General features: G+C 42.1%; 1 protein-coding gene across 1 annotated transcript; it reads left to right on the forward strand.

Moving 5' to 3' along the window:
* The first annotated feature begins 1,980 nt into the window (after positions 1 to 1,980).
* Positions 1,981 to 5,927, forward strand: LOC108385803 (UDP-glucuronosyltransferase 3A2-like). The gene is made up of 3 exons (XM_037004437.2): positions 1,981 to 2,387; positions 4,340 to 4,559; positions 5,684 to 5,927. The coding sequence occupies exons 1-3, from the start codon at positions 2,219 to 2,221 to the stop codon at positions 5,925 to 5,927; spliced, it is 633 nt and encodes a 210-aa protein (XP_036860332.1). The 5' UTR covers positions 1,981 to 2,218.
* The last annotated feature ends 9,275 nt before the right edge of the window (positions 5,928 to 15,202 follow it).

The raw sequence follows: 15,202 nt of genomic DNA on the forward strand, positions 1-15,202 counted from the left end.
CTAAGTAAGACCATGATTTATCCTACTTATTATTGGCAACATAGCAATACCACTCAAAGGAATGTGGAGGTCAGATCTAATCCCTAGCAACATTGAAATGACCTTTTTTGCACAAATGGAAAGACCAATCTTTACATATATATGGAGATGAAAGAGATCCTGAGTAACCAAAACAATATATAGATATAGATATAGATATAAATGACTCATATACCTGGGCCGAATTCATTTTTGAAAAGAGTGCCAAGACCAATCAGTGAAGGAAAGAATTGTCTCTTCAACAAATGGTGCTGGAATAACTGGATATCACGTGAAAAAGAATGAATTTTGAGCCTTGCTCACATCACATACAAAAACTAACTCAAAATGATTAGTAGACTAAAAGAAATACCCAAACAGTTAAAACTGTAAAATTCTTAGAGGAAAACAAAGGGATAAATCTGCATGCACTTGGATTTTGTCAAGGATTTGTAGATGTGACACCAAACGCATGAGTCACAAAGAAAATATAGATAAATTGGACTTCATCAGAATTAAAAACTTCTATGTATCAAAGGACATATAAAGAAAGTGATGAGATAACTTATTAGGTATAAAGCAAGTATGGCTCTCACCACTGCTTTTCAGCCTCACACTGAAATTTCCAGTTGAAGCAACAGGCACAAATAAATAAAAGGCATATAAAGATTAGGATGGAATAAATAAACTGATTTGTTCACAGAAGAATTGATGATTCATGTGAAAATCTGAGTCAGAAAAAAAGTCCTGGAACTAATAAACAATTATGGCAATGTTGCAGGATATAAGTGTAATACACAATATAAATCCCTTTCCTGTATATCAGGAATGAACAAGAGGAATGTGAAATTAAAAACACATTATTATTTACATTAGAACCATGAAAAATGAAAGACTTAGGTATAAATCTAACAAAGTATGTTCAAGGTGTTTATAAGAAAAAATACAAAACTCTTGTGGAAGAAACTAGAGAACTAAATAAATGAAGAGTGGTTCCGTATTCATGACAGGAAGAACCAATATTGTCAAGACGTCAGTTCTCTGCAATTTGATCTATAGATTCAAGGCAATCGCAATCAAAATCTCAGCAAGTTATTTTGTGGCTATTAACAAACCAATCCCCAAATTTGTGTGGAGAGGTGAACTCTAAAGAGCCCAAAGATGACAAACAAATTTGGAGGATTAACATTACTGAACTTTGTGATTTACTATAAACTACAGCAACCAACACCTTGTGCTTTCACAAAAAATCAACAAATCGATCAATGGAACAGATGAAGAGCCCAGAAATAGACCCATATAAATTCAGTGAACTGATCTTTGACAAAGGATTAAAGACAACCATGGAGAAAAGACAGTCTTTACAACAAATTTGTAAATATACACTTACAGACATGTATATACACATATATATATGCAATATAAAAGAACACTAAAAATTGAAAACTCAGCAAGGAAAAAAAAAAGCCAAAAACCTCAACAGAAAACTCTTTAAGTAGATATACAAATGCTCATAAGCATATGGAGGAGACATATTTTACCAGCATCTTTATATCAGCATCTAGGAGTTCCACCACCCCCCACTGGGGCAGGACAGGGGCCTGCTCTCTCCAAGGCACCTGCACCTCTGGTCTGGCATTGGAATAGTCCTAAATGACTATATCACTCCAGACCAACAGTGAGGGATGAGGACCCTGGAACTAGGTCATGTTTTTAATGAAGAAAGAGATTCCTACCATCTCAACTTCTTTCTTCCATAAAGCATTGTTATACACAGAGGTCTGGATCTACATGTCAGTCCTGCAGTACTTCATGTGCAATGTAGGCTCTTGTGGCACATGATCTTGTGGCGCCATAATCTAAAGCTCCCGTCACACCCCTTTGTGATTTAAAAAGCTATTTATATGGGAAAATGTGACTTGAGGTTCTCAAAAATGACTTCAAGGTCATCCAGACACAGTGGATGTGAGCATCGTACAGAAGACACTGAGCTGTCCAGGGAACATGAGGTAAATCTCAAGACAATGAGCTCTAGGCACTGACAGGAGGGTGAATTCAGTAAACAGTGACTTTAATTTCGGGTTGTCTATGCTTTTGCAGATGTCATTAACCTATTTCCTTTCTTCCCTGTCTTCAGGAATTTGAGCATTTCATTGCCAAGTTTGGTGACTCTGGCTTTGTCCTGGTGGCCCTGGGCTCCATGGTGAGCACCTATCAGTCCCAGGAGGCTCTCATGGAGATGAACAATGCCTTTACTCATCTTTCCCAAGGGGTGATATGGTCATGTAAGTCTCTTCATTGGCCCAAGGACATCCAGTTGGCAACAAATGTGAAAATCGTGGACTGGCTTCCTCAGAACCACCTATTGGGTAAGGGGTGCCCTGGTTTGCTTGTCTCTTTCCATTTATGTGATTTTAGGACTCATCAGGGTGCTGATTTACTGGGGCAAACCCATCAGCAAGAGGACAGTAGATAACTGAATGGAATCTTCAGAGGACAAGCCAAAGAAGCAGCGGCACCTTCTGAGAAAACAGGTTATCTTTCCAACATGGCAGCAACAGCCTTTCTATTCCAGTCCTGATACCTGCAGCCAGAGTGATATTTTTGTCAGGTTTTTTGACCATGCCATATTTGGCACTAAGCAAATTCACCCAAATGCAATCCAAGGCAGAATGTGAACTCATAGAACACATAACAGGGGACATGTTGCCACTCTTCTCTGTGGCCTCTTGAGCACCTGTTTAGCCACTTGCCATTATACAAACACCCACACATATTGATCATCCTCCTTAGACACATAAGGCATGAGCAGGTCACACCTTCAGAGTGTGGATGTCCATGGTATCTGGTGGGGGCACCAAGCTATCTGAGTGCCAGGCTAGGTGACCTCCAGCCAGTTATGCAGCCCATCATTTCTCTGTAAACAGGGAGCCCTTACACCCTCAGGTTCCCTTTGTCCCTGTGCTGTTTTGGGCCCACCCCTCACTGCCACAGCCACGGACTGCATCACAAGTTCCTAATTGAGATAATGGCTCAAAACATATTGGGAATTTAAGAGAGAGGAAGTGCTGCATATTTGATTCATAGAGCATGGGGTAGGGGAAAGGATTCCCATTTTCAGGGTAATAGAAGTACATTCTGGTGCACGTTGCTTTTGAGAAGTTGAGTTTGAAATGAACTCGTTGTCAACACTTGCTTTACTGTTGTCTAAGGGTAGGGTGGGTAGAAAGGAAGTGAAAATACTGAGGTATGTAGTCCATCATTCCTACTTTAAAGGATTTTTCATAAAATTGAGGAGAAAGTGCATGATTAAGTTTTATAAGTGTCACATGCATTTTGATGTCAGTGAAAGTGTGAAGAATTCAGATAAGAGGAAAATGAATGCACAGTGGAGGAGAGAAAGGGAGACCTAGAGAGTCAGAGAGATAGAGAATGGGAGAGAGAGACAGGGCCAGGCACACAGAAAGAAGTGGAGAGGGAGATGGAGAGGGAGGGAGGAACAGAAGGAGAGGAATGGAGAGAGAGCACCCTGGGAGACGTTACGGGGGAAACAGACAGAAATGCGAAATCAGAGGCAGAGTGAAGAGAGAAGTTAGGATGGATGGATGGACGGACGGATGGATGGATGGGTGAATGGATGGATGTATTGGTGGACAGATGGATGGGTGGATGGATGGACAGGTGGATGGATGGATGGATGGGTGGATGGATGGATGGGTGAATGAGTGGATGGATGTATGGATGGGTGGACGGATGGATGGGTGGATGATGGATGGATGGATGGGTGAATGGATGGATGGATGGGTGCATGGATGGATGGATGGGTGGATGGATGGACGGATGGATGATGGATGGATGGATAAGGGAATGGATGGATGGATGGGTGGATGATGGATGGATGGATAAGGGAATGGGTGGATGGATGGATGGATGGATGGGTGGACGGATGGATGGGTGAATGGGTGGATGGGTGGATGGATGGACGGATGGATTGATGGATGATGGATGGGTGGACTGATGGATGGGTGGATGGATTCATGGGCAGGAGGTGGGATATGCCTCTCTTATCACTCTCTTTTGAAGCATCCCTGGGATCTAAGCCTTAGTTGGATGACACAGACTTAGAGGCATCTCTGCTCAGAGACAAGCCCAGGATCTTGTGTCCTGGAACCTGTCAACTTGAGTGTGTCCTAGGCTAAATGAATAAATTCGTTTTCTCCAAAACACTTCGACATCCCATATTTTCTTCTGCCCTTGCTGCTTTTCCCATTGTTCTGAAACTTCCCATTCTGAAATGTTCTGCTCTCTTTATTTCCAACAGCTCACCCTCGCATCCGTCTTTTTGTCACCCATGGTGGAATGAATAGCATAATGGAGGCCATCCAACATGGCGTTCCTATGGTGGGGATTCCTGTCCTTTCAGACCAGCATGATAATGTGGTCCGAATAGAAGTCAAAAATTTAGGTGTCTCCCTGCAGTTAAAGCAGCTGAAGGCTGAGATGTTGGCTCTGAAGATGAAGAAAGTCATAGAAGACAAGAGGTACGTGGCTCTTCGGACCTGGGGGCACATACGCTGCATGAAGTCAGTAAACATCAAGGGTACTGTGTGGATCTTGTTTGCAAAATAGACTGAAGCTTCCTAGACACAGAATAATGTATGTGTATGATCCTGACCCCGGACTTGCTTCCTGGGAAAGGAAGCCCAGACAATTTAGGTTAGAGGCTGAGAATAATCTGCTTGAGGAGTGGTGAGGGACATGACCTACGTACAGGGAGTCTCTGGGAACTCATTATATTTCATAGGTACTTGTGTAGTCGGGCTCCAACTGAGGCAGGAGGTAGCCCTTCTGCCCCCAACATGCCGCACTGTCCCCACGTCAGGCCCTTTGTCTGTGCTGCGCCCTGCAGCATCCTCCCCTTCTGCTCACAGGCAGCTCCTGATGACATTCAGGTCTCCCCTGCAATGTCGACTCCTCAGAGGGGTGGCTCCCACTCTGACAGTCCTACTTGGGCTCCTCTCCCACCCACTCCCATTGTGATTCATTATTTTCTTCTTAACAATCCTTGGGATCTGTAACTACCCCATTTCTTTACGTTTTAGTTTTTGTCTGTCCCCCCACACTAGAGTGCAGAACCTCAGCTCCCCCAGATAGCAACCTGTGTCTCGTTTCCACTATGTTCCCAGGGCCCCCCCCACTCAGGGCTGCCACAAAGTAACTTTGAATAAATTTCTGGTATGTGAGTCAGTAAAAGGAACCCATTGATCCCAAGGTAAATTTCCATCAGACACAACATGTTATTTTGTAACCAAAGTAGAATATCTTATAGGGTTTCAAGGATAGAAACCCTGTCTCATGAATGTAGTACATCATGTATACACATATGTACTTTTCCCTTACTGTGCCATAAGCCTACCTGGGTGGAGACTAGTCTTGACTGATGTAGTCACATTTTTACAGTTTAGCACTGAGCATGGTTCTTTGCATGTAGGTATCAGTTTGAACTTTTCAAGAAACCCACCTAGACACTGGCAAGACCAGGCTAACAACCTTTCCTTGACACTGAGTCTTTTGTGTATACATTGTAAAGTGCGTGTTCTGTGTGATGCCAGGTTGCTAAGACTTGTGATTCTCCTGAATATGCCATGCCCTGTCTTCCCTACAGGTACAAATCAGCAGCGGTGGCCGCCAGCATCATCAGTCGCTCCCACCCCCTAACCCCTGCCCAGCGGCTGGTGGGCTGTATTGACCACATCCTCCAGACGGGGGGTGCAGCAGACATCAAGCCTTACGCCTTGCAGCACCTGTGGCATGTGCAGTATCTGTTAGATGTCTTCTTGTTTCTGCTCTTGGTCACCCTGGTCCCCGTGTGGCTCTGTGGGAAACTGCTGGGCATGGCAGCCAGGTAGCTCTGTGTTACCAGGAAGCTGAAGGAGGCCTGAGTCCATATGAATTTTGTGGAGGGAGGGTTGGGAGACAGTGGCTCTTAGAAGGATTCCCTGCATGAGCCGCACCTGGTGTCCCTTTCTCACAGCCACTTAACAGTGGCCAGAAAATTGCTCCTCACTATTCTGCCTCTGTTTAGACAGCCTTAGATGCACTGCTGGGATTTTTTTTTAATTGTGGTAAAATAGACATCGCATACGAGCTTCCATTTTTATTATTAAATACACAGTTCAGTGACCTTCATGCTTTCACTTTGTCATGCCTCACTACCTGCCACACATCCCTACCATCCAATTCCAGGTCATCTTCTCCTACCCAAAGTAAAACTGCACCGATTAAACAGTAACTCCCATTCCCTGACCCACCCCCTGCCTCTGTCCTGTAGTTGGTCAGAGCCAGCCCCTCCCAGGACCACGCTGTGCTCTCTGCCCCGAGGTGGGCCCTCCTGCAGGGAGCACCTCCTTTGCTGGCAGGCCTGGCGGACTTTGACCCTCAATCCATGCTGTGCTTTCCTGTGATTACACTTCCCTTTTCAAGAGTCCCTTTCTTCAAAATGCGGTCACAGAAACCTCATGTGGTGCCTGGCACCTCCATGTATGGCTTTGGGGCTTCAGGCCCCGTGTCTGAAGCAGTGCTGAGACCTTCTTCGGTTTGGAACCTTTCCATCCGCCACCCCTACATGGCAGAGAACATCTGTGCAGGCAATCCCTTAGGAATAACATTCAGTCCCTAGTAACACGAACCAGAGAAAGTATGGCTTTAACACGTGGGTTTTTGTTTGTTTGTTTGGTTTTTCAAGTCTAGACCAAGTGTGGAGGCAGCCCGTGGATTGCTGATTTGATGGCTCTATCATGTCTACAGAAGTTTCTCCCCACACCTCTCCTTCTATGTATCTATATAACATTTATATATATAATTTCTTTTGTTGTGTTCTTCTTTTGTAAATTGATGTACAAAATTGCCTTTCTTGTACAAGTTTTTCAAGAAATATTTCATTTTCAAGTGACTATGTTATCATATTTGCTTCTCCATTAGATGAAATTAATGCTCGTTCTAAAATTTTCAGATTTATGTTGTCTGAGGACTTTAAAATATAGAGAAGAAAACTTCAGACATATGTAGTGGCCCTGGGAGAACCATAGTCTTGGATTGCTTACTTTTAGGTTCCTGAAACAGATCTTGTAATAATTAAAATAAAAAAATGAAACATCTGCTAGAAATACTTCTTGAAGAAATAGGCAAGTCCTCCCATTTGCCAATTCTAAGAAAATATTTTCTCTGGGAGTCTGCAGTACTGGGTGGCTAGTTTCTACCCTTCCTGTGAGTTCTGATGTTGCAAGGAGCATGTCACAGGCGCAAGTTTAGGTCCTCAGGGGGATTGCATGTGTGTGAGACAAGGTTTTATTTTTGTATTTCCTATGAAACCCTTGAAACGGTCTGTAGCAATAGTCTCCTCAAGTGAAGATGTGGAAATCCCTTGCGTCCTACTTGAATCAATAGCTACAATTTTATTTCAAAATGACCAGCACTGGGATGGTAGGATGAGGCTCCCTGGCTGGTACCTCCCTCTCTCCACCTGCAGCTTGCTGTATTCTCCCAACATCTGGTCATTCATTAAGGCGAACTCTGTGGCAAGTGCTTCCTCAGGCCCATCCCCATCCCTGAAATAACATCAGTAGCAGCCAGTGATCCAAGGAGAATGTTCCCCCAGTTTCTTCCCTCCAAGCATCTTCCACAGCCTTGCAATGTGGTCTTGGCAATGTGGAAATCTGATCTCAGCACTCCCTTATTAAAATCCTTTGCTGGGAGAAGGGATTAAAGCTGGTGGCACGAGCGGTAAGACAGATGCTTCCTCCTAAAACTGCATATAATTAGTAGAACTAATCATGAGACAGCAACAGGAAAGAGGACGGTGCCAGACTACAGCCGGAGAAAAGAGCAAACCTCACGGAACAGAGTAACGTACCAAAGCTCTGCCTGGCGGGTCACATGCCCCTACCCCACCCCAGCTCACCGGGGAGAGGAAGGGAAACTGAGTAGGGAGGGAGGGGAGGCCTGGGACTGATGAATACCTAACTCCGGAGTTCTGCTCTGGGAGCACAAACCTACATTTCATGGTGCTTTGATGATACTCTCATGATTACAGGGTTGGAAAGCTTGGAAATGCGGAGTTCCTGGAGAGATTGTGATTTCAGCCACTTGTGGAAAGCAGGGATCCATATCCAGCTGCTCTGGGATAAAAGCTTATGCCTGTGTGCTCGGCCCACTGGTTCAGGCAGTGGAGGCAGGCATAACAGTGGGGAAGCAGGACTCTTTCCTACACCCAGGCCCCAATACCACTCCACTTCGATCCCTGATAAATTAATAGAGCTCCCAGGAAAGATTTAAATTACATGGACCTCATGACTCTAGCTGAAAGGGAGTTCAAAATAAAAATCATTAACATGCTAATGGAGGTACAGAAAGATACCCAAGAACTCAGGATTGAATTCTGGTCAGAGATACCATCATTGAAGAACAAAATGGAGGGTATTAGTACTAAAAGCAGGTTGGATATGGTGGAGGAGATGATAAATTAAATAGAAACCAGTGAAGAGAAATACAAAGAAACTGAGGCACAGAGAGAAAAAAGGAACCTTTCGTAACCATGAATCTAAAGTCTGAGATGGCAATAAGTACATACCTATCTGTAATTACCCTAAATGTAAATGGACTGAATGCACCAATCAAAAGACATAGAGTCAATGAATGGATAAAAAATCAATACCCATCTATATGCTGCCTACAAGAGACTCACTTTAAACTCAAAGACATACACAGACTAAAAGTGAAGGGATGGAAAAAGATATTCCGTGCAACTAATAGAGAGAAAAGAGAAGGAGTTGCAGTACATGCATCAGATAAGAATTCAAAACAAAGAAAGTCACAAGACACAAAGAAGGACATTACATAATGATAAAGGGGTCAATCCAACAAATGATATAACCATGATAATTATCGATGCTCCCAACACAGGAGCACCTACATATGTGAAACAAATACTAACAGAATTAAAAGGGGAAATAGAATGTAATGCATTCATCCTGGGAGACTTCAACACTCCAGTCACTCTGAAGGACAGGTCAACCAGACAGAAAATAAGTAAGGACAAAGAGGCACTGAACAACACATTAGAACAGATGGACCTAACAGACATCTACAGAACTCTACACCCAAACGCAGCAAAATACACATTCTTCTCAAGTGCACATGGAACATATTCAAGAATAGATCATATACAAGGCCACCAAAAGAGCCTCAGTAAATTCAAAAATATTGAAATTGTACCAACCATTTTCTCACATCACAAAGGTATGAAAGTAGAAATAAATTATGCAAGGCAAATAAAATTCCCAGAAACACATGGAGGCTTCACAACATGCTCCAATATAACCAATGGATCAATGACCAAATAAAAACAGAGATCAAGCAATATATGGAGATAAATGACAACAACAATTCAACACCATAAAATCTGTGGGACACAGTCAAAGCCATGATAAGAGGAAAGTATATTGCAATACAGGCCTTCCTCAGAAAAGAAGAATCCCATATAAGCAGTCTAAACTCACTATTAATGAAACAAGAAAAAGAACAACAAATGAAGCCCAAAGTCAGTAGAAGAAGAACAGAAATAAATAAAATCGAGAAGAATAAAACTATAGAAAGATTCAATGAAAACAAGAGGTGGTTCTTTGAGAAAATAAACAAAATAAATAAACCCCTAGCCAAACTTATCAAGAAAAAAAGAGAGTCTACACACATAAACAGAATCAGAAATGAGAAAGGAGAAATCACTATAGACACCACAGAAATATGAAGAATTATTAGAGAATGCTATGAAAAATTAAATGCTAACAAACTGGATGACCTAGAAGAAATGGACAACTTTCTAGAAAAACACAACCTTCCAAGGCTGACCAAGGAAGAAACAGAAAATATGAATAGACCAATTACCCGCAATAACACCGAACTGGCAATCAAAAACAGACCAAAGAACAAAACACCTGGAGCAGATGGCTTCACCGCTGAGTTTCATCAAACATTTAGTGAAGACTCCAAGAATGAAGTATTGGTTACCAAAGAGGAGGGGTGTGGGAGGGTGAATGGGGAGGGAGAGTGAAGGGGATTGAGGGGTACTATGTTTAGTTCATATGGTGCTGGGGATCACGGGGAGAAGAGTGTAGCACAGTGCAGGCACATAGTCGATGTGTGGCATTTTACTACACTGATGGACAGGGTATGGGTGGGGACTTGATAATATGGGGGAATGTAGGAACCACCTTGTTTTTCATGTGAAACCTTCATAAGAGTGTATAGCAATCATATCTTAATACTTAATATAAATAAGTAAAGAAAAAAAATCCTTTGCTGAGAGGGAGGAGGAGCCAAGATGGCGGTGTGAGTAAGGCAGTGGAAATCTCCTCCCAAAACCATATATATTTTTGAAAATACAACAAATACAACTATTCCTAAAAGATAGACCAGAGGATACAGTAGAACAGCCAGGCTACATCTGCGTCTGCAAGAACTCAGCACCTCATGAAGTGGGTAAGATACAATCCGTGGCCCAGCAGATCCCGAGCTCCCCCACAACCCCAGCTCCCCGGCGGAAGGTAAAGAGTCACAGCAGGGAGGGATTGGAAGCCCAGGACTGCTAAATACCCAGCCCTAGTCATCCGCACCAGGAGCATGTACACACATCGCATGGTGTGCTGGATATTAGGGAAACAGAAGAGTAAAACCTGCGAGCGAGTCCCGCAGCCTGTGCCCCTGGGACAAAAGAAAAGCGAGCTCTTTTTGAAAGTCTTAAAGGGACAAGGACTTCACAGCTGGACAGCAGCACCCCAGCACACTCAGCCCAGCAGTGGGAAACCCGTGGAAATTCATGTGCTCTAGACCCCTGGGAAGTAGCACAGCTCTGAAGCCCTCACAGCGATAAACAGCCTTTCATCCATTCCACCTGTGGCACAGCCCTGTCAGAGCAGGGTAGCAGCTAGAGAGTGGCCACGTCCACAGCAACTGCCAAGAGCCTTGCCCGCAGCCACCCGGTCTGGACTCAGAGGCCCTGCCGGCGTGCACAGACAGAGGAAGTCCGGAAAGTGTTCCAACGGTCACCATTCTCACAGGCGAGCACACCTGGCATGCTTGCCACTCCCAGCAGGCCTCTGGGTTGCCCGACAGCTGCCCTGCCCATGGTGGCTCAGGAAATAAAACCAAAAGCTGCTACGAGGACCTTCAATATAACCAGCAATCAGGAGGGGTACTTTGTTCTGCGAACTAACACCCGGACCAATTGCCCAGAACTACCTCTATTGCCATGAAAAGGCAGAAGAATTTGATCCAGACCAGAATCATAGAGACAACCCCTGAGAGGGAGCCTGGGGAGATAGATTTAACCAATCTTTCTGAAAAAGAATTCAAAATAAAGGTCATAACCATGCTGATAGACCTGCAGAGAAATATGCAAGAGCTAAAGGATGAAGTTAGGAGGGAGAATACAGAAATAAACACTCTCTGGAAGGACTTAAGAGTAGATTGGATGAGGTGCAGGAGGCCGGTAATGGAATAGAAATCAGAGAACAGGAACACAGAGAAGCTGAGACAGAGAGATGAAAGGATCTCCAGGAAGGAAAGAATACCAAGAGTACTATGTGACCAATCCAAATGGAACAATGTTTGCATTATAGGTGTACCAGAAGAGGAAGAAGAGAGAGAAAGGGATAGAAAGTGTACTTGAAGAAATAATTACTGAAACCTTCCCCAAACTGGGGGAGGAAATAGTCTCTCAGACCATAGAAGCCCACAGAACTCCCAGCACAAGGGACCCAAGGAGGACAACACCAAGACACATAATAATTAAAATGGCAAAGATCAAGGACAAGGACAGAGTATTAAAGGCAGCCAGAGACAGAAAAAAAGTCACCTACAAAGAAAACCCATCAGGCTATCATCAGACTTCTCAAAAGAAACCTTACAGGTCAGAAGAGAATGGCATGATATATTTAATGCAATGAAACAGAAGGGTCTTGAACCAAGAAGACTGTATCCAGCATGATGATCATTTAAATATAAAGGAGGGATTAAATAATTCCCAGACAAGCAAAGTTGTGGGAATTTGCCCCCCACAATCCACCTCTGCAGGATATTTTTAAGGTAATGCTCTATCTGGAAGCACTTCTAGGGTAAAATGGATGTCACCAGAGAAAATAAAATCACAACAAAGAAAGCAGACCAACCAAATACTAACTAAAGGAAAAAATAAAATCAACTACTCACTAAAGCAGTCAAAGGAAACACAAAAGAGCACAGAATAAAACACCTAACATATAAAGAATGGAGGAGGAAGAATAAGAAGGGAGAGGAATAAAGAATCATCAGACTGTGTTTATAATAGCTTAATAAGAGAGATAAGTTAGATGGTTAGATAGTAAAGAAGGTACCCTTGAACCTTTGGTAACCATGCATCTAAAGCCTGCAATGGTATTAAGTACATATCTTTCAATAATCACCCTAAATGTAAATGGACTGAATAAACCAATGAAAAGACACAGAGTAATAGACTGGATGAAAAAGCAAGACCCATCTATATGTTGCTTACAAGAGTCTCACCTGAAACCCAAAGACATACAAAGACTAAAAGTCAAGGGCTGGAAAAAGATATTTCATGCAAACAATAGGGAGAAAAAAGCAGGTGTTGCAGTACTACTTTCAGACAAAATAGACTTCAAAACAAAGAAAGTAACAAGAGATAAAGAAGGACATTACATAATGATAAAGGGCTCCGTCCAACAAGAGAATATAACCATTATAAATATATATGAACCCGATACAGGAGCACCAACATATGTGAAACAAATACTAACAGAATTAAAGGAGGAAATAGAACGCAATGCATTCATTTTAGGAGACTTCAACACACCACTCCCTCCAAAGGACAGATCCACCAGACAGAAAATAAGTAAGGACACAGAGGCACTGAACAACACACTAGAATAGATGGACCTAATAGACTTCTACAGAAATCTACACCCAAAAGCACTAGGATACACACTATTCTTATGTGCACATGGAACATTTTCCAGAATAGACCACATACCAGGCCACAAAAAGAGCATTCAGTAAATTCAAAATGATTGAAATTCTACCAACCAACTTCTCAGACCATCAAGGCATGAAACTAGAAATAAATTGTACAAAGAAAACAAAAAGGCTCCCAAACACATGGAGGCTTAACAACATACTCCTAAATAATCAATGGATCAATGACCAAATTAAAATAGAGATCAAGAAATATATAGAAACAAATGACAACAACCGTACAAAGCCCCCACTGCTGTGGGATGCAGTGAAAGCTCTCTTAAGAGGAAAGTATATAGCAATCCAGGCATATTTGAAGAAGGAAGAACAATCCCAAATGAACAGTCTAAAGTCACAATTATTGAAATCAGAAAAAGAAGAACAAATGAGGCCCAACGCCAGCAGAAGGAGGGACATAATAAAGATCAGAGAAGAAACAAATAAAATCGAGAAGAATAAAACAATAGAAAAATATCAATGAAACCAAGAGCTGGTTTTTTGAGAAAATAAATAAAATAGATAGACCCCTAGCCAGACTTATCAAGAGAAAAAGAGAGTCTACACACATCAACAGAATCCAAACAAGAAAGGAAAAATCACGATGGACCCCACAGAAATACAAAGAAGCATTAGAGAATACTATGAAAACCTATATGCTAACAAGCTGGAAAACCTAGAAGAAATGGAACTCTTCCTAGAAAAATAGAATCTTCCAAGACTGACCAAGGAAGAAACAGAAAATCTAAACAGACCAATTACCAGCAACAAAATTGAATCGGTAATCATAAAACTATGCAAGAGCAAAACCCCGGGGCCAGCTGGATTTACCATGGGATTTTGTCAGACATACAGAGAAGACATAATACCCATTCTCCTTAAAGTTTTCCAAAAAATAGAAGAGGAGGGAATACTTCCAGACTAATTCTATGAAGCCAGGATCACCCTAATACCAAAACCAAGCAAAGACACAACAAAAAAGAAAATTACAGATTTTATATCTGTAATTATCCCTGATGAACATAGATGCAAAAATACTCAACAAAATATTAGCAAACAAATTAAAAAATACATCAACAGGCTCATACACCATAACCAAGTGCGATTCATTTGAGGGATGTAAAATGGTACGACATTCGAAAATCCTCCAACATCATCTACCACAACAACAAAAAGAAGGACAAAAACCACATGATCATTTCCATTAAAGCTGAAAAAGCATTTGATAAAAGTCAACATCCATTCATGATAAAAGCTCTCAGCAAAATGGGTATAGAGGGCAAGTACTTCAACATAATAAAGGCCATATATGATAAACCCACAGCCAACATCATACTTAAAAGCGAGAAGCTGAAAGCTTTCCCTCTGAGATTGGGAACAAGACAGGGATGCCCACTCTCCCCCACTGCTATTCAACATATTGCTGGAGGTCCCAGCCTTGGCAATCAGACAAAAAAAAGAAATAAAAGGAATCCAGATTGATAAAGAAGAAGTCAAACTGTCACTCCATGCAGATGACATGATATTGTACATAAAAAACCCTAAAGACTCTACTCCAAAACTATTAGAACTAATATCAGAACTCAGCAAATTGCAGGACACAACATTAATAAACAGAAATCTGTTGTTTTCCTATTCACTAACAATAAACTAGCAGAAAGAGAAACCAGGAATAGAATTACATTCACAGTTGCATCAAAAGGAATAAAATACCTTGGAATAAACCTAACCAAGGAAGTGAAACACCTATACCCTGAAAACTACAAAACACTCTTAAGAGAAATTAGAGAAGACACTAACAAATGGAAACTCATCCCATGCTCTTGGCTAGGAGGAATTAATATTGTCAAAACGGCCATCCTGCTTAAGCTATCTACATATTCAACGCAATCCCTATCAAAACACCAACAGCATTCTTTGACGAACTGGAACAAATAGTTCTAAAATTCATATGGAACCACAAAACACCCCGAATAGTCAAAGCAATCCTGAGAAGGAAGAATAAAGTGGGGGGGATCTCGCTCCCCAACTTCAGGCTGTACTACAAAGCCACAGTAATCAAGACAATTTGATACTGCTCCAAAAACAGAGCCACAGACCAGTGGAATGCAATAAAGTCTCC

The sequence above is a fragment of the Manis javanica genome, chromosome 1, assembly GCF_040802235.1.
Source record: "Manis javanica isolate MJ-LG chromosome 1, MJ_LKY, whole genome shotgun sequence".
Lineage (NCBI taxonomy): Eukaryota > Metazoa > Chordata > Mammalia > Pholidota > Manidae > Manis > Manis javanica.

What these genes read in the sequence shown, in the direction of transcription:
- LOC108385803 (XM_037004437.2), top strand. Translation starts at nt 2,219, where the DNA reads ATGGTGAGCACCTATCAGTCCCAGGAGGCTCTCATGGAGATGAACAAT. An exon ending in TCCTCAGAACCACCTATTGG is followed by an intron (nt 2,388 to 4,339) that starts GTAAGGGGTGCC and finishes TATTTCCAACAG; the next exon opens with CTCACCCTCGCATCCGTCTT. An exon ending in AAAGTCATAGAAGACAAGAG is followed by an intron (nt 4,560 to 5,683) that starts GTACGTGGCTCT and finishes TCTTCCCTACAG; the next exon opens with GTACAAATCAGCAGCGGTGG.